Source organism: Pistacia vera, unplaced genomic scaffold, assembly GCF_008641045.1.
Source record: "Pistacia vera cultivar Batoury unplaced genomic scaffold, PisVer_v2 Contig374, whole genome shotgun sequence".
NCBI classification, from domain to species: domain Eukaryota; kingdom Viridiplantae; phylum Streptophyta; class Magnoliopsida; order Sapindales; family Anacardiaceae; genus Pistacia; species Pistacia vera.
This window is the reverse complement of record NW_022196195.1, coordinates 1,415,243-1,443,238: the sequence shown is the minus strand read 5'-3', so window position 1 is coordinate 1,443,238 and position 27,996 is coordinate 1,415,243. Positions and strand designations below refer to the sequence as shown.

Sequence of the window (27,996 nt, the reverse complement as noted above, 5' to 3'; positions counted from 1 at the left end):
GATTTTCGTTAAAGATTACATCTCTGCTTATAATAACTTTGACCCCCGGTGCCTCTCTTTCCCACAATCTATACCCTTTGGTCCCCTATTAGGTAACCTAAGAATACACATCTCAAAGACCTAGGTTCTAGTTTCCCCTCACTAGTGTGTGCATAGGCAGCACATCCAAAGGCTCTAAGGTGACCTAGGTTGGGCTTCCTATTAGACCATTTTTCTTCTGGACATATGAAATTAATGGCACTTGAGGGACTACTATTAACCAAGTAAGCTGCAATATTAAGGGCTTCACCCCAAAAAGATTTTGGTAAACCTGAGGTGAACAATAGACACCTAATCTTTTCTAACAGGGTTCTGTTCATCCTTTCAGCAACTCCATTCTGTTGTGGAGTCTTTCTCATAGTCCTATGTCTAAGTATCCCTTGGTCACTACAAAATTGGTCAAACTCACTATTATAGAATTCTAGGCCGTTGTCAATTCTGAGAGCTTTGACTCTCTTATCAGTTTAGTTCTTTACCAATACTTTCCAACTTTTAAACCTAGCAAGGGTCTCATCTTTGGTTTTAAGCAGATAAACCCAAACTTTTCTACTATAGTCATCAACTATATACAAAAAGTAACTGCTTCCCCCATGTGTTTTGGTTTTTTCAGGCCCCCATAAGTCAGCATGAAGGTATTCTAGGCCATTGATGGCCAAGTGAGTTCCTTTTTGGAAACTCACCCTGTGTTGCTTACCTAATATACATGTCTCACAGAAATTTAAAGTGTCAATAGAATCCTTACCAAACATACTTTGCTGGCTCAGAATGTTTAGTCCTTTCTGACTCATATGACCCATTCTGAGGTGCCACTTTTTTGTAACAATAAGATTAGTAGTGAACAGGGCAGAATTAACATAATTTGAACTGTAATTACCACACAGGATGTAGAGGCCATTTCATTTGACACCTTTTAGGACTAAATTCTTATTCTTATACACATTTAGGCAACCATATTCAGCCTTATAGCAACAACCTGATTCATCTAATGTGCCTAGGGAGATCAGGTTTCTTTTCAGTTCTAGTATATACCTAACCCTAGTTAGTTTGACAGATTTTCCATTATCAAGACTTAGAACTATACTTCCAATCCCTTGAACCTTGCAGGCATTATTATTTCCCACGTACACTGTCTCTAACTCACCAGCTTCAAACTCCAGAAACCACTCTCTATTGGGGCTCATATGAAATGAGCACCCAGAGTCTAACACCAATTCATCTATATTTTCAAACCTAGATACAGTCGAGACTTCTGATTCTTGGACATCAGTTTTACTAGAGGCCAAATTTCTCTTTATACTATTCTGTTTTTGTTTCCTGATCCAATCATAACAGTTCTTCTTCAGGTGACCAGTCTGTTACAGAATAAACATTTCCTTGTTTCTCCTTTACCTTATGAGTAATCTTGTTTTTCTTTTTGTTTCTAAAACCAGTATTAAACTGAAAACTACCCCCAGACTGCCTAGAATCTCCCTTTCCTTTTACAAACAGACTACTGTTGTTTTTCTTCTAGACCCTAAGCTCTAGTTCTCTAGCCTTCAATCTGATGCAATTAGGTCTAGACTAGGGACAGTTCCTGTGTAAAGCAGAGCTTTCTTTACAACCTGATATTCCTCGGTAATGGAATTTAAAAGAATCATGGCTAAGCTAGACTCACTGAGTTCTTGATCAGTGCTATTGAGTACAAGGGTCATTTTCAAGAACTCATCTAGGTTCTCTTCTATGGTCCTAGCACTATCCATCTTATATGAAAACAGTATACCTTTCAAAGAAGCAAGATTAGGAGCAGATTGAACTACATAGAGTGATTCAAGCTTACCCTAGAGAGTTATCGGCGTCTCAACACCATCTACCTTCCGTAACACGTTGTCGGCTAGGTTCATGATGATAAGATTGTACGCTTCCTCGTCAATTTCGGCTTTCTTTTTCAGCTTTTCCTCGAGCCATTTGGTATGGTCCTTCTCCAATGCGACTGCCACTTTGTTATGTGATAGGAGTGTCTTCATTTTCTTCTTCCATGTGTTGAAATCAATTTTTCCATCATAGTGCGTGATTTCAACCCGTGTGGTATTCATTATGTGAAATAGATAGTAATGGTGTTTGGTAAATTTGACAAACAGATTCGAAGAACAAAGGGTTTCACTCGGATTCGTGGTTACCACAAGAAATTAGGGTCTAAGTTTCAAAGATTTCCTAACCCTAGACTTCACCAAATGTTGAAATCAAGAAACCCCCAAAATTTTATCAAACCCCAATTTCAATAGTAAAATCGACAAACCCTAAAATTGATGGCTCTAATACCACTGTAGAGATAATCTACAAATCTAACAACCTAACAATCCACAATTCCACACTTAACACACACAATCAAAACTGTAAAAGGAATCAAGAAACAATAACACGGATTTTACCGTGGTTCACTTATCCAATATAGGATAAACTAATCCACGATAAGCTCCAAAAACTTGGGACTCACTGCACTAAAGATTAATCCAACACAAATACAACCAGATCCAAACCCAATCACTCATATACTACGAATCTCTCTCTCATGATAACCAGCAATCTTTCCTATGAGAATACTATAATCAGATCCTCAAGACTCAAGGGAAACACAACCCTTAAAACGTGATTACAATCAACCACCCAAGATTACAATCAAACAATAAGATACAAAGCAGACCCTAACTGAGAACAAAAAGATCTAAAAAAAAGACAGTATGTAAAACTCGTTCTGCAGTAGAGTAAGTAGTGCGTTTTATTCTGTTTTGAGGAGAGATGAACCTGGCCGTTAGATGCTTTATGCTTTCAATGGTCAGGATTTTTTCTTTGTAACCAACTATGTAAAACAACAGCATTGCACTAAAAGTTCAACGACATCGTTTTTGCGCTTCACACTAACATGGAGGTATTTAATAATAAATACGAATGAAAATTCTCACGTTTAACTTAAAATATAGAATTAAATTTCAATTAACAAAAGTTAATTATTGTCTATGGGCATTTTCAATGTCTCGTTAAGAAGATAAATCAAGTTCCTCTCTGGTATTTTCCTCATCCTCAACTTTCTAAAACTAATGTTGGCTTTGGCTAAACTAAACTTCTTGTTTTAGATACTGGTCAAGAGATTCCTGATTCAGCTTTTGAACTAGTCGAATGTCTTCAGAAACAAGTTATGCTTTTGGTTTTGGATGACTTCCAGATTCTGGAAATTATTAGAAAACCTTGGTCTCTAATATTCGAGGCTACAAAACAAGGAAATCTTCGGTTTCTAGACATAATTTTCTCCAGATATCCTGACCTAATGTTTGAAGTTGACGAAATAATTACACCATACTTCATGTTGCTATTATGTATCGTCGCGGTAACATTTTCAATGCCATGTATCACATCGCTCGCAGATAAAGAAGGGAACAATATTTTGCATTTGGCTGCAAAGTTGCCACCAATAGATACACTCGATATTGAATCACCTACATTACATTATAAAATGGAAAGGGAGATGTGGTGGTTCGAGGTGAATATTAATTTACTCCCCTCTTTGGTTTGAAAAAATAATATTTATTTTCCTTGATTGATAGATGTTTCGTAAGTATTGCAGGGAATGAAGAGAATTTTACATCTAGTGGTAGCTAAAGCTAAAAATAATGAAGGGAAAACTCCTAGAGCTTTATTTACTGAACAGCACAAAGAGTTATGGGAAAAAGCTGATAAATGGGCCAATGACATTGCAAATGCCTGCATCATAGTCACCTTGGTTTTCGCAACACTTCTCACTGTACCAGGTGGCACCAAGGAAAATATAAGGACTCTAATTTTTTTGCGAAGAGCTTCCTTCATAGTTTTTGCAATATCAGATATTGTTATGAAACTACCAAGAAACAAATCACAACCAACCACACAGAATCAAGAAAGCACACACACAAACAACAACAGTTTTACCGTGGTTCACTACCCTATTGTGAGCAAGCTACATCCACGTTGAACTTTAGAACAGGGGAGTTCGTCGCACTACGATTAATAGAATTAATCACTTACAGTCCTAGATTCAAATACACCCAGAAACCCCAACTCACACACCTCTGATTCAACCTGCAAATTGACCCTAGGAATACTCTAACCCTAGAATCCCTAGAACAAGAACACAGTCGCTCTTTCCTCAAATGATTACACCATAACCACTCAAGAATACACAGATTGCACAAGGAATCAGAACCAGAAAAACAAGAACCCTAATTGTACAAAGAATACAGAACAGTTCGATGTGAGAAACCCTTAGTCTTTGCGAATGAAGACTTTCTCTTTTATATTGTTGACTTGTGGCGAATTCTCATCCGTTGGATTGTTGTTGGATCAATGGTCAGGATTCATCTTTAAGCTGTCCAAAACGACACCGTTCCACTAATATCCAGTACAACGTCGTTTCAAGTATTCACTTCAACATATACTATAGCATTACTATTGTCATCTTTCTCCATAACGATGTTCTTATCAGTTAACTCTTCCTGATGTGAAGAAGCATATTTCTTTTGATGGATAACTGGTGATTTGGGTCTTGGCATAAACTTACTTCTATACTCCGTAGAAGCAATGATGGTAGTGTTTTCTGCAACTATGTTCATTGTCTTCAAAGATGGGTGGCTATGGGTGCTTGTTCTTTTAACGGTAATGGCTGTTTTCACAACGTTAATGTATGTGGGTAAAACTTGGACTGTCACTGGAGAAGTGCTCCATTCCGTCAATGAAAACAGGTGACATTATTTACTTATTTTACATAATGTAATATATTCTATCTTATTAGAAGCATGTCTTACTAACTAGATTGATTATTGATCTTATGATGAATGGTAATACCGTGTTACCTTTATCTGGCTTTCCTTAAAATAATAATAAAAGAATATTATGATTGAATTTTTAATTCTATAACTAAAAATGGCAGTTATATTGATATTTCAGTGAATATGTTGAGGACGGTGTGCTAGCTACATTCAAACTTCATTCCGGAAGAGGCACAGGTTTTGTAGTTAAAGGAATGACTGGAACATCAGACTGAAAAAGTTGTTTTTTGAATGAGACTACATTTACAAATTTTAAATACAAACTTTCTCATACAGGTTCAAAGTTATTAAGCTACTGTTGGTAAAAGAAACAGACGTTAACGTCTAAGTTGTAATTCAGAGCTTTAGTTTTCTAACTCTATTATTAGAAGCGTTAGTTCAAATCTTTCCCATTAAACGACCTGTCATCTTCCTAGTGAAAGAGCCCAGTTAATCACTAGTGAAGAAAGCACAGCAAATCCTACGAACAGCTCGCACTCAACTTGTGTTTCTTATTGTATGAACCAACCGTTGAGATCAGGGTTCACTTGGATTGCTGTCTTTGTAATATAGAAGATGTTCTCAATCAATTGAAAATAAATAATATTCTCCTATTTTTCTTATCTGCATTCAATCCCTAGAGTTTTGTTTCTTTTACAATCTTGATTAAACTTCACTGAATAAAGGTGTGAAGTTTAAGTATTATATTACCTTTAATACATAAAGGTGTTGCTTCAAACTTAGAAAAGGTTAATAAGATGAAGTATGAAGCGGAACACAACTCCCCGTTTTGTTGTAGCATCTGGGATCAAAAAGTTTCCACCGACTCAAGGCAAAGTGGAAGCAACCCCTTATGTTAGGCCACAGAGAATTTAATGATCCGCTATCTTTGTTCTGTGACCGAAGAACAGGATAATGTTGATTCAAAATCTAAAACTGTAATTATAAATATGAGTTGATAATATTGAGCACCCTGAGGTTTTAATTTTTAATAGATGGATTGAAAAGATCGTTAGGGTAACATATAACTCCCTGACGTGAGCCTTCGTCAATATGAGTTAATAATATTGATAACCATATGGTGTTTGCACATTCATTTGATTAAGCATAATTTGTGTATGTAGTTTACACGTCATAACATTCTGTATAAATGTATGTACATTTTCTTAATCTTATCTTCTCGCAAACTATGTGAACACATTACAGTCAGATGTGTAATCAGTTGTCTAGTCAAGCCTTTAGTACAAATGTTGAATTTTCATTGGTTGTTAAGATTTTCGCCAATTATGAAATATGGGTGAGTGGTCCAAATATAAGTGTCAAATATTTCAAATGTGGTCCTGGAAATTTGTTTTGTCTTTTCAGAAGTGGTCCTAACAAGTTGTTGAAAACTTTCCTAAAATAGCCAAACATGTGTAAGGCGATGTTTAGTGGATTGTTGAGCAAGGATTCTATATTATCTTCTTCATCCTTGCATTTATGTTTGAATATTAATATTCCTTTGGTTGTTCTCTGAAATTCTTCAGAGAGTTTATTCATTTTAGGTTAGGTTCATTTTATTTTTTTGATGCTCAAAGTACTTATCTTAACTTTCTTATTTGAGTGTTGTTGGAACATGATTCTATTGATGAAAACTTCTAGGGATTTCAAGTTATGGAGCTGAAGGTTGTCTTTGGCATTTGAAGTTTGAGTGGAGCTCGAGCTATTCAAGAGGTTTTTCTTGGATTCAAGCAAGCTGTGACAAAACATTGGATCAATTAAAGGCTGGAGTTAAGAGTGTTATGAAACAGGGAGTGTTTTACATTTGTTTTGCTTAACTTCGACTTTGTAATGAATTTTGAATATTTGCTATAATGGATTTGCTTCGTTTGAACAATCCCATAGATGTAGGTAATTTGTCGAACCATGTAAAAACCTCTTATGTGCTTTACTTTATGTCCTTAATGATTGGTAATATATTGATGATGAATGATCATTCCCACAAGCACAAATGAACTCAATCAACTTATTTCACATATGTTTAAATGAACTTAGGTAGTCTTAAACTTTCAAATTGAGAGAGAACAAGAAAATTGCATGAAATAAGCACATGGCATCAATCACCTTTCAGAAATTCAAATTTGTATTTATAAATGTATAATGTCAACCATAAAATTTTATGATTATGCAATTGGTGATGTTCAATATATTAATTAATTATATGATTCATTTTGTATAAGATAAGTCCTAATAATTTGGGACTCATCTTGTATGGTATTATAAGACAGCTCATCTGTTATTAATCAAAGATTAGTATACATGTCACATGCATTACTTATATAAATAAATTTAAACTGTGAATTACCATAAATTGTTTACTATATATTTAAACAAGACATAAACTCAATGCGATTACTTGTTTAATTGTCATTTGCAAACAAGTCAATAGTTCATACTACGTGCTATACATCGAATATTAAATATTTTATTAACTATTAATTGTTGAATGCCATGTGACAATATATTGTAAAGCACATGGCATTTTCACAAGTCAACCGTCACAATTCGTACCTTTTAAATTGAATCACACTGAGTTTCACATTATCATTTTATTGGTCCTCAAATCTCAATAATTTCTAAGGATCACGGAGGATCGGAATCCTCGTTTGTAACAAGAACTCCACGTGATTGATTGCTCTACAATTTATTAATTATTTCATACTATGTTTTAATATTAATTAACTTATTATTCAATTTATGTAACAACACTTATCTTATCATTAATCAACAACATCTGTAGGGCGGATCCCAGGATTGGGCCTATCCTCATATTTAAAAAATAATAATAATAATATATAGGCGTACAAAAAATTATTATTAATATATATGTCAAACTCACCTTTAGATTTAAAAAAAAAAAATGACAACTATTATAGGTTTACAAAAGACCTATTATTAATATATAGATTTCAAACCTAAATCATATTAAAAATTTAAAACTCTAACCACTCTTTTTCTTCACAACTCTACCTGTTTATTATGATTTTATTACAAAATTATTTACTCTCTCATTCTCTCATTCTCTTTCTCATGCTATTTGCTCTTTTGAAGACTGAAATTATTAAAGTTTTCAATTTAGTGCTCTTTTGAAGACTGAAATTATTAAAGTTTTCAATTTAGTTAGGTGCAACAATTAGCTACGTTTTATGTTTTATCAGTTTTAAATATGTGTATTGCTTATTTCAATTTAATTTATTTTAAGGTTAAATTATGCTTTTTTTTTTTTTTTTTTTTTCTTTGGTTTTATATTCTAATTCAGGAGAAAAAGACATAAGTATTATGAATTTATTTTGTATTTTGTGTGATGCTGAGGTATGTTGGCCAACATTATTGCTTTAAACTAAGTAAAAGTACAGTGAGAAAATCCTCTATATCAAAAAGACTTCAAACTCCATAGAGAATCCCCAAGCACTTGAGAAAATCTAAAACTAAGGAAAGGACCAACCTGTGCTCCGGCTGAGATGAGACCTTTTCGAAGGTGGCAACGAATCATCACTACTTGACCGTCCCCATATATCGTTTCTGCGTTTTCCTGTTGCTCTTAATTCAGGTGTTTTTGGCTCAACTTTTTTGTGGTTCACATTTGTTAGCTGATTTCACTTCAGGGGATATCGGCTGCTGAGCTATTTTTCTTCCATCTTCTTCTTCATTAGAAGGAGAAACTTCCTTTAAACGAGTAACTACATTGCTCAAATCCTTCAATGCAGAATCAATAACTGCTTTAAGCTTCTTAATTTCCTCATTTCTCCGAGCCAGTTGATCCCTCAGTCTATTTCTTTCCGCCACTACTTGCTCATGCTCTGTTAAATATAACAATTTTACTTAAAACTAAAACCTTTTTATTCCAATTAAAAAAAAGCCATGATTTACTAAAGATTTCCCTGAGAAAAAGCATCCTCCATTTTGATAACTGAATTGAAGAGCAAAATTCAAGTTTTAATCCAACTGAACAAAATTTTCACTAATTCTAAATGAAAAGCAGTTCAGCAAATGTTCCAATTGCGATTCTGACCTTCAATGCCGGCGTCTTGAGCCTCGAACAGTGTTTCCTGACCGTGACGGAGACTGAAGCTCGAAGTCGGTGTCGGACTCAATGAACGACATCGGCGAGTGGGTCTGAGATTTTCTCGCTTGAACGCCGTCGATCTGCGGAGAGCAGGGGTCGAAGAAGAGGGTGTGCGAAGAGCGGTGGAGAAGTTGACGGCGTTGGTCATGGAAGCAGAGGATGAAAGCTCAAATGTAGACCTGAAGAGATATTGTTGTGATCATGTGTAGTCCGATTTGGAGAGTCAAAAGTTTAATGAGTCGGTCAGAATGTTTCCATATTTGTACGGTGGAAGAAGAATGTTGAGTGTTGACAAGTGAAGAAGACAAGCATAGCATCTGAGTCAAAAGTTACATTAATATTTTGTTGTTATGGAAACGGAGATAGAAAAAAAAAAATATTCTTTTGGGGCAAGTTTCAGTGGTACAGATGATAATAACTGAAACGAAGTAGGTAATCATAAGTCGTTCCTTTTCTTTGTGAATAGCTACCTGTGTAGTTCTTGGTCTGGTTTCAACAGAAAGAGAGCTGCTCACGGGGAAGTTTAAAAAGAACATTTGAAGTTTACATTTAATTAAAGGCTATCAGTTTTGAATATGAACTAAATAGCTATATTATTGATTAAGGGTAATTAGTGCTAATTAGGATAATGTATCTTTTCAAAAATTTCTAATTTCCATAAATCCGAAATTGTTACAAATAACCCCAAAACCTTCTTCTTCCTCCCTCCATTAACGCATCTCTACCTGCACTTCTTCTCTTCTTCTTGGCGTCGTCACCATCTTCTTCTTCCTCTGCATCTTCTTCTTCTTCCTCCTTCCTGTCATCTTCTTCTTCCTCATTCCTCTACATCTTCTTCTCGCATCTCTACCGCCATTAACACTTCTTCTTCTCCTCCCACCATTACCATCTTCTCCGTCAAAGATCCCCTCCTCCTCCTCCTGACATTTCGCCTAAGTATGTGTATCTCCTTTTTACATTTTATATTTAATTTACAAAGTTTAATTGATGGGTTTTTTGGTGTATGATTTTGATTTAGTTGTTTAGGTTGTTGGGTGTGTTTGATGGATGTAGGTTGAAAGGAGTGAATTTGTTGAATTAGTTTCTTTATTTATTTTCTGGGTATGATGGATCGATTGTAGGTGGAGATGACTGAAAATGTTTCGGGCACGATGGATCGCTAAGCGATCCGGTTATCGCTTAAGCGATCCGTAGGTCTGGTAATCGCAGATAGACGCTTAAGCGATCAGGTATTTGGCATAAGATCGCTTAAGCCTCTGGTTAAGTCTGTTGTATTGGACGCGATCGCTTACCGCGATCATAAATGCATAAGATCGCTTAAGCGATCAAGGTATTTATACTTAATCGCTTAAGCATCAGGTGTATCGCTTAAGCGATCCTATAAATAACCATATCGTTCAAGCGATACATCAGACCAAATATGCGAATGTGCAGATTCTTTTTTAAACTATTGAACCCTTAGTACAGCATTAAGAATATTGTTTTTTCTGCATTACAGTATTGGCATATTATACATGAGAAAAATTGTTTTGGGTGTTGAATATTTGGGTGAGTGGGTGGGAAAGAAAGTAGTGGATTGGATTGGGAAGAGCAAAAGTTACACCAATTGCTGTGAGCACAGAGTTAGTTTTGATGAGTTGATTGAATGAAATATTAAAGAGTAATTTGAGTTGGCTCGCGTAGTGATATAGTTGTGAGGTATGTTTTAAGCAGAGCTCCTGAAAATTATAAGGTACCTCCTGCTTATCAAGTCGGATGAAAGTGTGAACTTATTTATGATGGATATGGCCGATAGTGGTTCGGGCCGATTTTAAGGGTTTCTTATGTAGAAAAACCGTTGGAAGTTGGTTCCAAGAAGGGGATACACGAGGATGTAGGCGGATATTTGCCTGGTTGTAATTTGAACTACGAGGCCATTGATTTGTTACTGAAAATCCAAGAGTAGACGTCAATGGGTGTGAGATGACACTATAGAAAAGGTTGGTGATGGGGGCAGAATGAAAATGTTGAGGAGGAGACCCCGTAGATGTTCCCACAGATGTAGAGATTCCTTTAAATACCAGATTATCAGAAGGCGTATTGTGAGGAAGAGACACTATGGTCGTTTATGCAAGTTCAAAGGGGGCAATTGGAGGTAGTAGTGGATCAGCTCATGTCTTTAACGGATGGATCGGACTGGCGCATAGGGTATTTATTTGACACAAAGGAGGAAGTGTGAGGAAGCTAAAACTTTTTGCTGTGAAAGTGTATTTTGAGTTCATCACCAAAAAGTCAAATTCATTGGCTTGGACTTTGCATGTCGTGACCGAAACTGCAAGTGGCGGGTTTATTGTAGAAGGTTGGCGAGTCGGAAAAGTTTATTCTTACACATATCCCGGACCCACATGTGGTTTGGGACATATTTCAGGTGAGCATCGACAAGCGTCCGCTGATGTTTGGACAATTTGTCAAAAGTCGGTTCGTCGAAGGAAAGGTCCATCTCCTAAAGACATTCAGAGACTTGTGCGCACGAGTTGGATGTGTTGTTAGTTCTGGAAATCTGGAAAGGTAGACAACATGCACAAGATTTTGTGAGGGGCACGCCGGAGGCACGGGTACCGATTATGAACGTACCGTTTATATGCTTGAGTTGACAAACCAAGTAGCAGACGGCTTTGAGTGGGACAGAATATGATGTTTAAATTATTTTTTGTTGCTTATGGTGCTGCTATAAGGGGTTTTGTAAACATGAGAAAGGTGTTGGCGTTGATGGTGCTTTCTAACGGGAAGTATGGAGGTACATTTGTTGTGGCCACTGCACAGGACAGCGAGAATCACACATATCCTGTTGCATGGGGTGTGGTGGACTCTGAGAATGACGAGTCGTGCTTGGTTTTTTCAGCAGTTACGTACGATAGTGCCTGACAGTCGAGTTTGTGCATAATATCCGATAGCACAACTCTATAAAGAGGGGGATTGCCACTATTACCGCAGCACATCACGGATTCTGTATGAGGCACCTTGGTGAGAACATAAACAAAAGTTTAAGTGTGCTGCCTCCTTCAGACATCTACATGGCAGCAAAAGCTCCGGGTTGATGAGTTCGAGGAACACTTCCAGCAAATCCGAATCAGAATGTTAGAGTGTTCTAAGTATCTTGAGCATGATGTTGGTTCGAGAGATGGAAGTAGAGCTTACTTTCCTTGGAAGAAGTGTTGATGTCAGTGACCACGAACATAGCTGAGTCCATAAATTCGAAGTGTTAATAGAAAGAAGTTTCCAATAGTTGCACTTTTTGATGCAATCCAAAGACACTGTCGCGGGTTCCATGAGCGTCGTATGGGTCGATATTTTACTACAACCTTTTCCGCAGCTGAAAAATATTGCGAAACATATGGAACTGTCAAATGCACTGTTTCCTATCCTCTTAATGCTCAAGAGTTTACTGTGCGTGGCTATGGTCCGATGCCCTAGTTACCTTGTTACAAAAACTTGCAGCTGTAGAGGCTTGACATTCACATTTACCTTGTCCTCATGCACTAGCAGCACTGAAACACCAACGGAAGCCGGATTTTGGTTCAAGATTTACATGAACTTTGCTCCCCTTTCTATATGACAGATCACTACATGCTAGCATATTCAGAAACGATATACTCCGGTGCCTCCAAAGAGCAGTGGTAGTGCCGCCAGAGGTGGCTGCCATTATCCTCCAGCCGCCATTGAAGAAGACGCCAAAGGAGAAAAAGGGTTAAGCGTATTCCATCAGCCTTTGAGGTTCCCCAGAAGATGAATAAGTGCTCAATTTGCAAGCAACCTGGTCACAAGAGAAGCAGTTGCCAAAGTAATTAGGGTCGATTCGAAAAGGATTGAATTATTGATGTTTTAAATTTTATTATTACCTTTAATAAAATATCCTTTATATTGTGTATCTTATTACATGGTCTAAATATTTGTTGGTGATTTTAGTTTGGAATTAGGCTGTCAAATTGAGAAAAGTATGGAATTAATACTTGTTGGTAATTTTAGTTTGTCAAAATTCAGGAGAAAAGATGCAAATGTATATATTGCCCACCATCGCTTAAGCGACTATTGTATCGCTTAAGCGACAAAGTGTTTTCGCAGATGGATCGCTAACGTAAGGATCGCTTAAGCGTCCTCACCTGAGTGATTGATTCTGCCCAGGTGCATGATCGCTTAAGAGATCCCCGATCGCTTAATCGACCAGGGGAAAAAGGCATATTCGCTTAAGCGATAATCACTGATCGCTTAAGCGATCATGACCTGGGCAGAATCTGCTTCTGCCATCACATGATCGGTTACCGATCCATTGTATCGCTAACCGATTCTTCTGCAATGGTTTTAAAATTTAACAGATACACCCCCACCTACCCACGGCCACCAGAGCCAATCTGACCGGGGAAGGGCGTTTCGATGCACAGTGGTCGGATCTGGCCGATAGGGCCTCTATAATGGCATTTTCCGGCCAGATCGACCACGGATGTGCCGAAAAAGGGCCCACGATCCTCAGAACTCCGTAGAGGAACGGAAAAATCCAGAGGTTGCCGTCTGTGACAGCCAAATATATGCCGTCTTTGTCGGTCAACCGGCCAAATGTTGCCGTCGTTGACCGTCAAAGTCGGACATTTCATTGAAGTCCATGACGGGAAGATGTGGCCTTTTCCGGCCACTCGACGGTGGATATGGCCGGAAAAGGTCACAACTGACCATTACCGCCATTTCCGGTCATTCGTTGCTGTCGGCGGTAGCCAGAATCGGGAAGTTGGGTGGGTGGGGGTGTTTTTGTTAATTTTTGAACCTTTTCTTGGTATATGAATTAATTCATTAATGGGTCGAAATTAATTAAAATATACTGATATTTCCTAAATAATTATATGTTGAATAAATGTAATAACGGAACAAGTGCTCTGAACGAATCGTAAACCTTTAAGCGATCTTTTTGACGTGTAAAGGAACTATATGTTTGAATAATGTATAACGGAACAAGTGCTCTGAACGAATCGTAAACCTTTAAGCGATCTTTTTGACGTGTAGAACTATTGTTTGATATAAATGTAATAACGAACAAGTGCTCTGAACGAATCGTAATCCTTTAAGCGATCTTTTTGACGTGTAAAGAACTATATGTTTGATATAAATGTAATAACGGAACAATGCTCTGAACGAATCGTAAACCTTTAAGCGATCTTTTGACGTGTAAAGGACTATATGTTTGATATAATGTAATAACGGAACAAGTGCTCTGAACGAATCGTAAACCCTTAAGCGATCTTTCTGACGTGTAAAGGAACTATATTTTTGATATAATGTAAAACGGAACAAGTGCTCTGAACAATCGTAAACCCTTAAGCGATCTTTCTGACGTGTAAAGGAACTATATGTTTGATAAATGTAATAACAACAAGTGCTCTGAACGATCGTAAACCCTTAAGCGATCTTCTGACGTGTAAGGAACTATATGTTTGATATAAATGATAACGACAAGTGCTCGAACGAATCGTAAACCCTTAAGCGATCTTTCTCGTGTAAAGGAATTATCTGATATGTTTGATATAAATGTATAACGGAACAAGTGCTCTGAACGAATCGTAAACCCTTAAGCGTCTTTCTGACGTTTACAGGAACTATATGTTTGATATAATGTAAAATAACCAGTGCTCTGAACGAATCGTAAACCCTTAAGCGATCTTTCTGACGTGTAAAGGAACTATATGTGGATATAAATGTAATAACGAAACAATCTGCCTGAACGAATCGAAACCTTTAAGCGATCTTTCGACTTGTAAGGAACTATATGTTGATATAAATGTAATACGGAACAAGTGCTCTGAACGAATCGTAAACCTTAGCGATCCTTCTGACGTGACGAACTATATGTTTGATATAATGTAATAACGAACAAGTGCTCTGAACAATCGTAAACCCTTAAGCGATCCTTTCTGCCGTGTAAAGGAACTATATGTTGATATAATGTAATAACGGAACAAGTGTCTGACGAATCGTAAACCCTTAGCGTCTTTTCCGAGGGCAGAATGACATCTGCCCAGGCTATGATCGCTTAAGCGACACCTATATCGCTTAAGCGATTATTACTAAAGACCATGATCGCTTAAGCGATATGATCGCTTACGATCTTTCCGAGGCAGATGACATCTGCCCAGGCGATGATCTCTAAGCGACCACACTTAGCGCTTAAGCGATTTATTTACAAAGACGCATGATCTCTTAAGCGATTTATGATCGCTTAACATCCTTTCCGAGGCAGAATGACATCTGCCCAGACTATGATTGCTTAAGCGACCTCTCTATCGCTTAAGCGATTATTATAATACAAATACAATGATCGCTTAAGCGATTTATGATCGCTTAAGCGATCCTTTCCGAGGTAGAATGACATCTGCCCAGACTATGATCGCTTAAGCGACCACCTGTATCGCTTAAGCGATTATTACAAAGACGCTGATCGCTTAGCGATTGAGATCGCTTAGCGATCCTTTACGAGGCAAATGGCATCTGCCCAGACTATGATCGCTTAAGCGACCACCTGTACGCTTAAGCATTATTACTAAAAGCCGCATGATCGCTAAGCGATTTATATCGTCTAAGCGATCTTTTCCGAGGCAGAATGACATCTGCCCAGATTGATCGCTAAAGCGACCACCTAATCCTTAAGCATTATGACTAAAAGACGCATATCGCTTAGCAGCCTCTCGGGTCGCTTAAGCGATTATTACTAAAGACATTGATATCTACACAATTGAAACTGCTGATGATTATCTTATACTAAAGAATTATTCTACAACCATACATAGTAAATTGAAACTGCTGATGATTATCTATATGGACAAACAAAATATATCCCAATATCAGATCCAATTCTTACAATGATATCTACACAAATTCAAGATGAATCTACAAGGGCGGCTAATTGTGCCTCGGTTGACTTTCTGTGGAGATTGACCATTCCATCTTAGTGACTGCAGTGTAAAAACAACCATAATATGAGAAAGGCATGAATTAGAAAAATAGCCAAGCCAATGAGAAACAATTAATAAGCAGTTCTGAAGTACACATCAAAACACCATTGAAAATGAACATGTATATACACCCTTATTGATAATTATAACAGGTATCACATAAACTCAACTCAAAACCAAGTATGAACATCAACATCACATAAACTACACAATTCACGCGTCCAACTTTCATACCTTTGATTGGGTTCTGGTCACTCAAAACGGATCCATCTGCCCATGGAGCAGTCGAAAACCAGCGCGTTCCGACATTCTATCATTGTTTCGTCTCAAGCTGTCCATCGGGCTGTGGTCATGTCGAACTGAATAAATTTCAGGGCATATGCCCCACTTCAGCGCTAACATAGGAGAAGGACATTACCATTATAATAAACTTATAGAACAATTGTATTTGTAGTTAGTTTTAAACAAAATTTACCTTGACTCATTTATTGGGCAGGTAGAGCGCTGATTCGCCACTTTCCGTTATACCTGATCACCCACTGCCCAAACATCCCGCTGTCACCAACAGCCGCGGAACAACCTGGACATGGGCTCCAACTCGACCTCCAACACTCTTGTCTCGACAAATGGTTGGTTGCAGTCAAGGATCTTCAGACACCCCTCCTCTAGATGCCAGCGACTGCTATCCATGCATTTTTTTTGACGGTAGATCAGTACACTCTTTTAACAAAGGCCAACCGCTGGCTATTTTGGCCATCCCCCCTTATCGTACTGCAATCCTATCATCAAACCGAAATCATCAGGATGCAATCCGACTCTGGTGCAGCCAATCGTTTTTGCTTCGGTCCTTTTGCTACACCACTAGCAACGGCATTTTTAATTAAGACCGATATGCCGAAACAAGCGTTTGCCCAAACGCCACATCGGTGATAGCACAGTCAGGATACAACAGATCACCATCACTAGTCTGTCGTAGCCTCATCAGCGCCAATATCTCACGCGATGTGCTACATCACATAAAAACAACAATAAGTATGGAAAACCACAGGAAAAATAAGGAAAATTAAGTGAACATAACTCACCGAGTCCTCAAGCCACGTCCCCATCGTCAACAACTTCTGAAACCATTCCGGGGATAATCCCCTGTCTTACACTATTATGGCCATCAATTCCCGATCCATTGTAATAGGCTAAAAGAGTTTTTTCCTTTCCCTATTGGCCTATACAAATCGACATCTTTGAGTCCATTTCCCTTCCCCACTTCCCTCCCCCTTCCTCCCATTTTACATCCCCGCTCTTTCGCCTCCCAACTCCCCCTCCTCCATTATACCCACCTGCCACCACTTCCACACCAACCTCCTCAACCTCCTCCCTTTCTGTTTTCCTCCATTTTGTTTCTTCATTTTCTTCTTCTTTACCTGTGTCACCTACCATGTAAGGTGATTTCACAAACGTCTCTTTCGGCTCTCTCTTTCAAGCCAGTTTGCACTTCAACCGCCTTTAATTCTCCACCAACTTCCTCCTCCATTGTACCAACTCGCCTCCTTCTAGCTACTTCCCTCCCACCTTATCCACTTTCTTCTCCACCTTTTCATTGTTCTTCCCATCTTCTCAAGCTTGCATAAACGCTGTTGTAAAACTCTCAAACAGGCCGTTGATGAGGTCAACAACCTCATTCTCCCACGCCGATGTCTCGGCAAAGCGGTACTTGTTGTACGGTTTGCTGAGGCATACGAACCTCTTCCTCCCTCTTCTCCTCTCATCTCCTCGGCCCCCGAGCTTCATTATCCTCAGCATCAACGACATTGTCAAGCATGGCCCTGCAACTGCCATCACATGCGTCCCCTTTTAGGTCCCGCATCAGGCGGTCTATCTGTTCATCCTTTCATCCTCCATTGCTTTGAAGATGTGACATAGTCCTCTTCCGCTTCATCCCAATAGGGTCAAAAGGGACGGACGACTCCCTGCAATAAGAAAAAAAATCATCAGATTGAAGCACAATAAAAAGCAACTGCATATTCAAAGCTTAATCCTTCAATCTTACCCCAGCTGCTTGAATCTCAATCTCTAATTGGCCAATATCCCAGGGTTACAGCTCTCGACATCCACCGCAACATCCTAGGAAATCGCTGTTGCACATTCACATTCTTGCTCCTCCCCCCGCCTTGGCGAAGACAGGGATGGCCTCGTACACCAAGCCTACTTGTAAAAAAACAGTCCTGTCATTATTCAAACACACATATTATAAAATATACATAGATAGATTATATTTTACCTGCATTGCCCATGGGAAGCCAACAAATTATACGTGCTTGTTTTTAGCCTTCCCGCCCCATTCCATGCTTTAACGCCATGTCTGGTTTTTTCAGGCTCTTGATGGTTCGCTCATTGATATCCGTCCCCACGGATAAGAATTAAGAACTCCAAGTCGCTTACAACAGCAACCAATCTTTCTCAATAGCTTTGTTAGTCACCAGCCAATAAGAGAATGCAAAAACAATATCAAGCACACTTTTATCTTCTCTGCATCACTAACCACACTGTATAGCCTTTTCTCTAAAACTTTTCCTGTAATAGACTTTCCCCTTTCAAAACCTTTTTACAAGTTATGGCTCCCGCACTCTTCCTTACCTGCTCTGCCTCGCCTTAGTTCCCTTCCCGCATCCTAAGCCCGTCACCCAACGCATACTCCACATCCAAACCGTAGTGGCTTTCCCTCCACCACGAACCACATTTCATTTTTTTTCTTGCTTTTTACTGAGTGCATCAACATGTAATGCACTCCCTCCCCAAAATGACTTTTTCCACTTTTTTCCAATTCTTAAAAACTGACCGAAACAAGTGTCACCAAAATCTCTTTCACCATGCCTCATTCTAGCTAAAATGCCCTTATTTCTGTCAAAAACCCTCCAGCTCGACCCTCACCGTCACCCTTGCAGGGAAGTAGGGTACCTTCTCACTATAGGCTCCAACTCGTACTCTCTCACCTTACGGTCCGCACAATCTGCACAATTGATATAAAAAACAAAAAAAAATCAAAAATAAACCAACCATTGTAGTCTCTTAGCGATCATGGGATCGCTTAAGAGATCTTTACTGTCTCATGCAAGATCGCTAAGCGATCAAAAGTTAACCTGAGAATATCTTAATCTGTGATTCTGCCCAGACCTAAGATCGCTTAAGCCACCAAGAGTAAACACTCATGACTCTTAAGCGATCATTGCTGCGATCACGAGTAAAACCGAATAATCGCTTAAGCGATACTAATGATCGCTTAAGCGAAATTACAGCAACATCCCAAACTACTACCCTATCTCGCCGCCTTCTCCTCGTCGCCTGGATCCTCCGCGACTCCTCCTCCGCCCTGAATTATCGCCGGAATCCACCTCCTGGCCTGCATTCTCTCGGAATCCTCCTTCTGGCCTGGTCTCGCCTGACTCCTCGTCTTCAGACCCCTGTGCTGGTTCTTCACTCTCTTCTTGTGGCCGCCGGCGTCTCCTCTACGTGTCGACCACCTTCAATGGTCAGATGATCGACCGGAGCAGCCATTGAACTGCTTGAGCCACCGGAATCTAGGATTCGAAGTGGCGTTGGGTTGCGCGTCAGTGTAGTGTCAGCCATGGTTTTGGATTGAATTGGTGTGAAAATTTAGTTTGGATGGATATGGGCTGTATCGCCGGAAATCCGCGCAGATTCCGTTTATAGTTAAGAAATCGTTCTTAGGGTTCAACAAATCGATCGAAAATCGCGACTATATCGCCGAAAATCGCGACTGTATCGGTTTAGGGTTCAAGAAATTGATTAGGGTGCAAATCAATGGTGTTGGATCGGAAAAAATCGCGTCTCCCTTTCATTCAAGAAATCGCGTTTTCAACTGATGAATTTCGATTAAGCGACGTGAATAGAGTGTTGGGGCTTGTTTGGCGAATTTTCAAATTTTGTTTTTTTTTTTGTTGAAAACTTTCACTATTTCTGATTCGGCCCACATATGTTTTAATCTTTTCATTTTAACCCATTTTACGTGTTTAATTAATCCTAACTATGCCACGTCATCTTCTCTAAATTATAAAATATTTTATGAACAGTATCAAGGCCATTTTCTTAAATGCAGACTTGGGGGGACCGGGCAGCTAAATTTTCTCGAGCTGCTACAGAGTAGAGCTGCTGAGACTTCTGTTTGAGGTGGTGATGGTGTGCCATTGTTCTTCTCTCTGCCACTGCTTTACTTCACTCTTTCTCAGCTTTCAACCTCATTATTCTCCTGTTTGCTCTTCACTTGAAGCTTTTCTTTCTTCATTTTCCCATTTCGAGCTAGAGATTGCATCTTAAGCCGCAAAAAAGGTAAGCTTTTTGAAACCAGTTCTTCTTTTTAATGGATATTTTTTTTTTGTTATTTCAAGTTTCAATTTTTGGTTGTTTTAGGACTGCCATTGTCAATAGCTTTGGGGCATGGCAATACTTATCAGCCTTACGAAGAGGGCAAAAAAGTTATAAATTTTTTTTTTTCATTTTCTGTAGAATTTTCCTTGTAATCCTTAAATTTATGCTAATATTTGTCCAACTTTTTGCATAACTCAGTAGTTTACACTTAAATTTTGCCTGTGCAATATGTGCAGTTAATAAAAAAGTTTGTCAGAAATTTTTTATCTTCTAGATTGAAATATCATGTAGTGGGGAGAAGGTAAAGTTTGGACTAAGGTAGTTTGCAGTGACCTCTCTGAGGTTTGGGGAATGTTTAGCTGGACCATAAAGTTGTTGAATTGTAAGGAGACCTCCTTTCAAGGCCTTTTATTAATTATTAACAATGTAAATAAAAAATTGAGGGCTATTAAGATGATTTAAGATGACAGTTTTTCATTAATTAATGAACTTGAAGGGAGGTCTTTCTACATTAAAAAGCTTTAGGATCTATTAGACACTTTCCCCAAAGGATAGGGGAGGTCATTGTCAATACCTCAAACATGTAAAGCGCCAGTTTACATTGTTATGTACTCTGTAGTTGTGGTAGAATTCTAGTAATATAACTATCAGTTTTATTAAAACATCAAAATAGTAATGACATCCTGAACTTCTAAGATTATGCATTATTTGATGAAATGCATCTAATTCTTCTTCTTGCTTTACGATTCTTTTATACTATGGATATGATAACTAATGCAGCACTCTTGTTTCTCTTATGATATTATCTGCATCATTCATTTTATCTGGTAATGTTAACTAAAATGTTGACAAATCAATTACTATTTGAAAATTTGATGAAGTATTATTTTGTAATAAACAAGAAATATATCAAATTCAACTTATCTAACAATATAAAGTTCATTGTCGGTTTACAACAAATGCCGACTATTGAAATCATGAGGGATACCTCTGTATCCGGGAATGGTTCAAATGAAGAAGTTGAAATTGTCATTGCTTCACCTTATGGTCAATTGGCTGGTATGCGTAGATTTTATACAATATGTTACGTCTGTGCTATTGTGTCTCTTCAGATGGATTCTTTACCATGGGAAAATCTTTTAGCTTCATTGCCAATCACTTTGCCAACTTGGCAAGAAACTATTTTCCATATAAATAAGGCATGATATTAGCTACTATTTAATATAGATTGATAAAACTTGCTATTGTGCTATTGTGTATTTTTTTGGTGCATATTTTAAAGAATTAACAATTTTATTGATAAAACTTGTTATAAATCCTTCCACTTGACAGACAAGCAACCAAGAATTAGACACTTACAATTGTATCAAGCTGCACTAAGTGGTGATTGGAGCATAGCTGAGGGTATTTATAAGAAACATAAAAATGATATAAGAGCGAGGATATCAAAGGAAGGGGACACTGCTCTCCATATTGCAGCTGCAGCTGAGCAAACTGATTTTTTGAAAAACCTGGTGGATAATATAAATAAAGAGGATTTAGCTACTACAAATTATGCAGGCAATACAGCTTTTTGTCTTGCTGCTGTGTCTGGAAATGTGGAACTTGCTCAAGTGATGATGAATAAGATGAATAAAGAGGATTTAACTACAAAGAAAGGAGCTGGAAGAACAGCTTATTGTCTCTCTGCTGAGTCCCAGAGGGTGGAAGTTCCCAACATGATAGAGGAGAGTACAAACTTAGCTGATGTCCTGGAAAGGAGTAGAAACTTAGCAATGATCCGAGGTAGAAATGAGATGTTACCACTTTACGTGGCCGCTCTATTTGGCCATAAAGAGATGGTACAGTTCCTTTATGAAGCCACTGATGACGAATCATTATATGAAAATGACCGCATGGAATTGCTTATCACTCTAATAAGCAATGGTTTGTATGGTATGTAGAAGGTATTCTTTATATTTTGGCTAATTGTAGCGCACTTGGTATCTTTTAAATCAAATTTTATTATGTAAGATTGAAACCTTTGGTATAGGATTGAGATTCCATGTATGGTGGTCAGATTAATATACATTTTTTTTTTTAAAATGTCCCATTATTCTTTTAAGAAGCACTGTGAATTCCCATCATGAGACATACGATTTGACAAAACTAATGAACCCTTTCATAACACAAGTGGCTTGGTGAATACAAATCTGAAAATTTCCTTGTATGCAACTTAATTAATATAGTATTATGTATAGCAACTGCATGCTTCCACTATTTAGAATTGATACTATATCATCTCTAATGATGGTTGTTGTGTTCTCAGATGTTGCACTGGATTTGCTAGAGAAACACCCAAAGTTAGCCGTCACTTGTGATGGAAATGAGGAGACAGCATTGCTTGCCTTGGCTCGAATGCCTATTGCCTCTCAAATTCAGCAAGGATTTTGGAAACAATGTGTCAATTTGTGTTAGTCTCCTTTAATCTTTGACATATTCAGCATGCCTTAATATATAAGTTGCTGTTTTTGGTTTTATAGTTGAAATATATGTTTACATGACAATTGTGATTAGGAGCGCGAACAGGTATGAAAATTTGCACTTTAACCTTTCAGTTTTAATTTTTCCTTTTGTTTCAGGAACCATTTTTGCAAACCTGCTATTACTAAATATTTTCCTAGCAAGTTGAATTTGATATAACTTCACAATATATTCTTATACTTACCAGCACCTTTTGCCATAGAATCATTTGCAAGTGTGTTCTGACACTAAAGGATTTTTATAATATATTTTCAAACTGCTAATTTATCTTGATTATTGCAATATAGAATTTGTTCCGAACTTTTCACAAATAAAAATTTTGGCCATATGGCAGTTATGCAATACTGTGATTTCTTTTGTAGCATAATGAAGTGGTGGTGTTGTGGTTACTGTAGGTTACATTGTTGGACATTTTTATTGTGTGACTCGGTGTATTAATCAAATTCCGAATTTAACTCGACCATTACATATATAGTTAAGTATTGCCTAGAAAATGTTTCCCTTTCGAATTGTTTAGGTAGTAAATCTCCTATGTTCTTTTACTTATTTAGGATAAATTGAAATGACTTCTGTCATTGTTAACCAGCCTAAAGATTTATGTGCGCTGATGTTGGCTAATCAAATTTGTAGTTTCAGGTACCAACGCCAAGTTGCCTCCAAAAGCACTTGAACTAATCCGACGCCTTTGGGAACAAGTCATATTGTCAGATGACTCTGCAGTTTCAAATATTATTAAAACTGCCCGACAACTGATATTTGTTGCTGCAGAACTAGGAAACATTGAGTTTCTAACTATACTTATACGTGAGTATCCTGATTTGATACTGGAAGTTGATGAAAATAATTATAGCGTATTTCATTTTGCTGTTATGAATCGTCGTAGGGACATCTTCAAACTCATACATGAGATAGGTACTTTTAAGGATTTGATAGTTGCTTCCAAGGATAAAAAAGACAATAATATCTTGCATTTGGCTGGAATGTTGGCACCACCAGATCGGCTCAATGTTGTATCAGGAGCTGCTCTGCAACTGCAGCGAGAGTTGCTGTGGTTTAAGGTGAATGTTACAGTTCTCCTTTGTTTAGAAAGCAATATTCGTTACACCAACTGATAAGATCTTTTTACAACATTATTTGTAGGTGGTCAGTAAAATTATGCGTCCATTGGATGCCTGGGATAAAAACAGTGAAGGGAAAACTCCCAGAGCTTTATTTACTAAGGAGCACGGAGAATTAAAGGAAAAGGGAGAGAAATGGATGAAGGACACTGCAAACTATTGCATGATTGTGGCAACTCTTATTGCCACTGTGGTTTTTGCAGCAGCTTTCACTGTCCCAGGTGGCACCAAAGACGAGACAGGGACCCCTCATTTTGTTCAAAAAACTTCCTTCAAAATTTTTTTTATAGCAGATGCAGTTTCGCTAATATCTTCCGCATGCTCCATCTTAACCTTTTTATCAATTCTAACTTCCCGGTATGCAGAAGAAGATTTCCTCTCACAGTTACCAAAAAAGCTGGTTGCTGGACCTACAACACTTTTATTATCAATAGCAGCAATGATGGTAGTGTTTTGTGCAACTATTTTCATTGTTTTCAAAGATGGAGTGCTGTGGGTTCCTATTCTTGTTACTATAATCGCTTCTTTACCAGTCCTTTTGTTCACTAAGCAACAATGGCATCTCCTTTTTGATGTGGTGCGTTCTACATATGTGAGTAGCTCTCTTTTCCAGCCACACAAACGTACCCTTTTCTGCCAAGGCAAAGCAATGGAGTCGAAGAAGAGGAAGTAACTCAGTGTACTGAGCAATTAATGGTACTACACAAATTTTGAATCTAAGCTATTGTGATTTTTCTATTTGTCCATAATCTGATGCTGCAAATCTCTGGTCTTGTAACCCATTGAAATAATAGTTTGATTAAATTGAAATACTTGATTACAGGACTCACTTCATATATGCTACCATCCCTTCGTTATTTGTTGGAAATGCAAGTACAGGAGGGGAAGTAAATCAGAAGTTAATCATGCCCTGAGTACAGGAGTGTAGGTTAGTTTCACTCGCAATTTATTACATTTAAGCCTAATTTTAATAACAATAACACTCATTGAACAGTATTGTTTAATTTATCAAATCATGAAGAAATCTGAACATTTTAATCTTATATCTTAGTTCATCCAAATATAGAACCTCTAATAATGCTTCAAATCTGTAATCTGTCATATCAAGCTTGCTTTGTAAAACTAATGTTTGACACTGCTTTTCAATTGAAATCTGAACGGTGGCCTGGAGCGAAGTTCTTTCTGGGAATGACTTGGCGTCTGCCCTGGAAAACTAGGAATAAAAAAATCAGTTTAAGAGGAGATAAAGAGGACAAATTGTTGATGACACCTTGAAATTCTAAAATCTGGTTACGCCTGTCTTTGAAATATCGTACATTAATAAACAAGGCTGAATGACATTTTCCCTTCTAAGTTTGGCGAACCTTGTACTTTCATAAAAACTTGTTTCCCCTTATTGCCAATCTCCATCAATGGAGTCTGTTACGTGACGGGTAAAACTACGAACCATTAGGGTGCGTTTGATTTATTATTTTGGGTAGGATTTTGGGGATGGTATTGGGTTATTGGATATGGGAGTATTACAAGGTAAACTTTAAAAATTTATGAAAAAACCCTTAGGTTTACTAATTTAATTAAAGACCCTAATGTATAAAATAACAAAAACACCCCCACCACCTATAGTGCTAGATTCCGGCCACTACCGTCAGAATTTGGCTAGAAAATTTTATTACGACACAGACCGGTCGGATCTGTGCCGTAACGCGTCGTTATGACCTTTTCTGGGATCTACGAACTGCTGTGGCTGCGACGGTCGGAAAAGGCTAAAACGACGGCCATCTTTGGCCGTCAGCGACCGTAGATCTGGCCATTATCGGCTATTTTTGGTGGCTGTGTGACTATTGTGATAGATTCCGGCTATCACCGGCAGTGATTGCCGGAATCTGACAGGTATTGGTGGATGGGGGTGTTTTTGTTAGTTTTTAAACTTTTTTCTGGGGTGTATTTAATGAAATTAATAAACTTATAGGGTCTCAACGTAATTAAAAAATAGACTAATATTTTGGGAATAACGTGCCAAACAACATTTGAAAAATAGGATTAAGAATATAGATAAAAACAATAAGCCAAACGCGCCCAATATCCTTTATTATTTGACTTTATAGTTTTAAGGAGGTTGAATAACATTTTCCCCCCAAACTTTATTACACGTATTTTTCAACCTAGTTTCGTTTATATTAATTTTAGGGTTAATAAATTTAAAAAAAAAATTACTTTATGTAAAATTAAAAACAAATTCAAAAACTAAAATAAAGTAGTTGGTCAGAATAGGAAAGTACGATTCCAGTTAAATCAAACCTGGTCGAATGCGATTTAGGTCAAATCGCACTTGGCTAGGTGCAACTCAAGCCGAATCGCACCAAGCCTGTTGCAATTCCAATAAAATCACACTTGATCGGGTGCCAATCAATTGGAATTGCACCCAGCAAGGTGCAAATAAATGGGAATCACACAACTATTTTTTTTTTTTTTCAGTTTTTTTATATTTTTTTCAAATTTACATAGTTTTTTTAATTTTTCGATTTTTTTTAATTTTTCGAATTTTCTTCTATTTTACAATTTTTTATTTTTTATTTTTGGAAATTATATTTTTATATAATTTCATAAAATATATACAATTTTAATGAAATATTGTTTTGTAGTTTTATAAATATTTAATTGACAAATATCATTATAATTTTTAAAAATAATTTACACAATTTTAAAATTTCTTGTAATTATAAAAATTGAAGATAGGGGTTTAAATGACTAATTTTCAAGTTGGTGAAGGTGAAAGTGAAGGTGATTGTTATGTGTTTGTAATTTAGGGGTATAAGTAATATCAACCCCATAATATATATCATACGAACTTACAAGAATGCTCTTTTGCCGTTAAGGGTCTGCTTGAGAGTTTTTCTTCCACTGGTTTTAAGGGGTTTTTAATTAAACTGGTTTGAAGGTGTTTTTAAACCATTACTTGCCAGATTTTTTATGCATTGGTTTTGACTGGCTTAAAAACCCTCCAGAACCAGTGTAGTGTATTTTTTAGGGGTTTATAAAACACCCCAAATCTGGGTGTTTTGGTTGGTTTTAAAATTTTATTCCAAAAATACCCTATCCACTATAAAACTATCCCAATTACACAAAAAAAAAATTAACCATATTATACACGTCTTCAACCATATTAAATATAAAACAATTTTAAGCTATCATAAAATATATATATATTAAAATCTCATTTCTAGATGCATTCTTGGAGAAGTAGAGTCACAATTTTTCAATCATTCCAAATGCTGCAAAGAATGACAAAAAATGATAAAAAGACTTTATCATATTTGAAGTTATAAAATACTAATAAGTAGAAAACAAATAAAAAACTCTTACCTTATAATTGAAAAAACAAAACTCCAAAGTATTAATTAGAGTTAGAGTATTTTTATGAGCATATATGTATATTTATCATTTTAAAAAATTGTTAGAACCGCTAGAAAATAAACTCCCAAGCATAGGTTGGGTGTTTTAAAACCGCTACTAAAAACCCTTTAAAACCGCTACGATGGTTTACCCTCAAAACCGTTACAGTGGTTTACCCTCATAACCGCTATCATGAAACTCCCAAGCAGACCCTAAAAGTTTTAACCAACATCCAAATTTAACGATGGGTGGAAAATGTTTTTTTCAAAGTTTATGGGTGGCAGATGTTATTCAGCATGATAAACAACTCTGGAATAACTTTATTATGTCCCACATGTCAATTAAGGAATAATATTTATTATCATTTGGGAAACAATAACTGCAGGAAATGTCATTGAATGTGGTCCACTTCACTTGAGCTCTTCCTTTCTTCTACTTTACTGATTCCATCCTGCTGGTACCGAGGTAACTCTTTCGGCCCAGTTCTTCTTCTTCTTCTTCTTCGATTTGTGGAATGTTAAGTTAAACTCATTACTTAAGATAAATGATTGTGTTATTCTATAATATTCGTTCACAAATTGAATCCAAATTAAGCTAAATCTTCAAATAATTATTCTATATATGAAATCATTTTTTTTTTCCTCATCTTT

At 37.2% G+C, this 27,996-nt stretch overlaps 3 protein-coding genes across 3 annotated transcripts in view; 2 read left to right on the top strand and 1 right to left on the bottom strand.

Moving 5' to 3' along the window:
- Positions 1-27,996, top strand: part of LOC116140663 (alpha-latrocrustotoxin-Lt1a-like) — a 53,757-nt gene that overhangs the window by 12,487 nt on the left and 13,274 nt on the right. The gene's annotated exons all lie outside the window — the stretch shown is intronic.
- Positions 8,454-9,118, bottom strand: LOC116140616. Its single transcript, XM_031426226.1, has 2 exons — positions 8,905-9,118; positions 8,454-8,692 (listed from the first exon to the last, which is right to left on the bottom strand). The coding sequence occupies exons 1-2, from the start codon at positions 9,104-9,106 to the stop codon at positions 8,454-8,456; spliced, it is 441 nt and encodes a 146-aa protein (XP_031282086.1). The 5' UTR covers positions 9,107-9,118.
- On the top strand, positions 21,269-24,626 carry LOC116140615 (ankyrin repeat-containing protein NPR4-like). The gene is made up of 5 exons (XM_031426225.1): positions 21,269-21,371; positions 21,645-22,247; positions 22,621-22,764; positions 23,466-23,893; positions 23,976-24,626. The coding sequence occupies exons 1-5, from the start codon at positions 21,272-21,274 to the stop codon at positions 24,624-24,626; spliced, it is 1,926 nt and encodes a 641-aa protein (XP_031282085.1). The 5' UTR covers positions 21,269-21,271.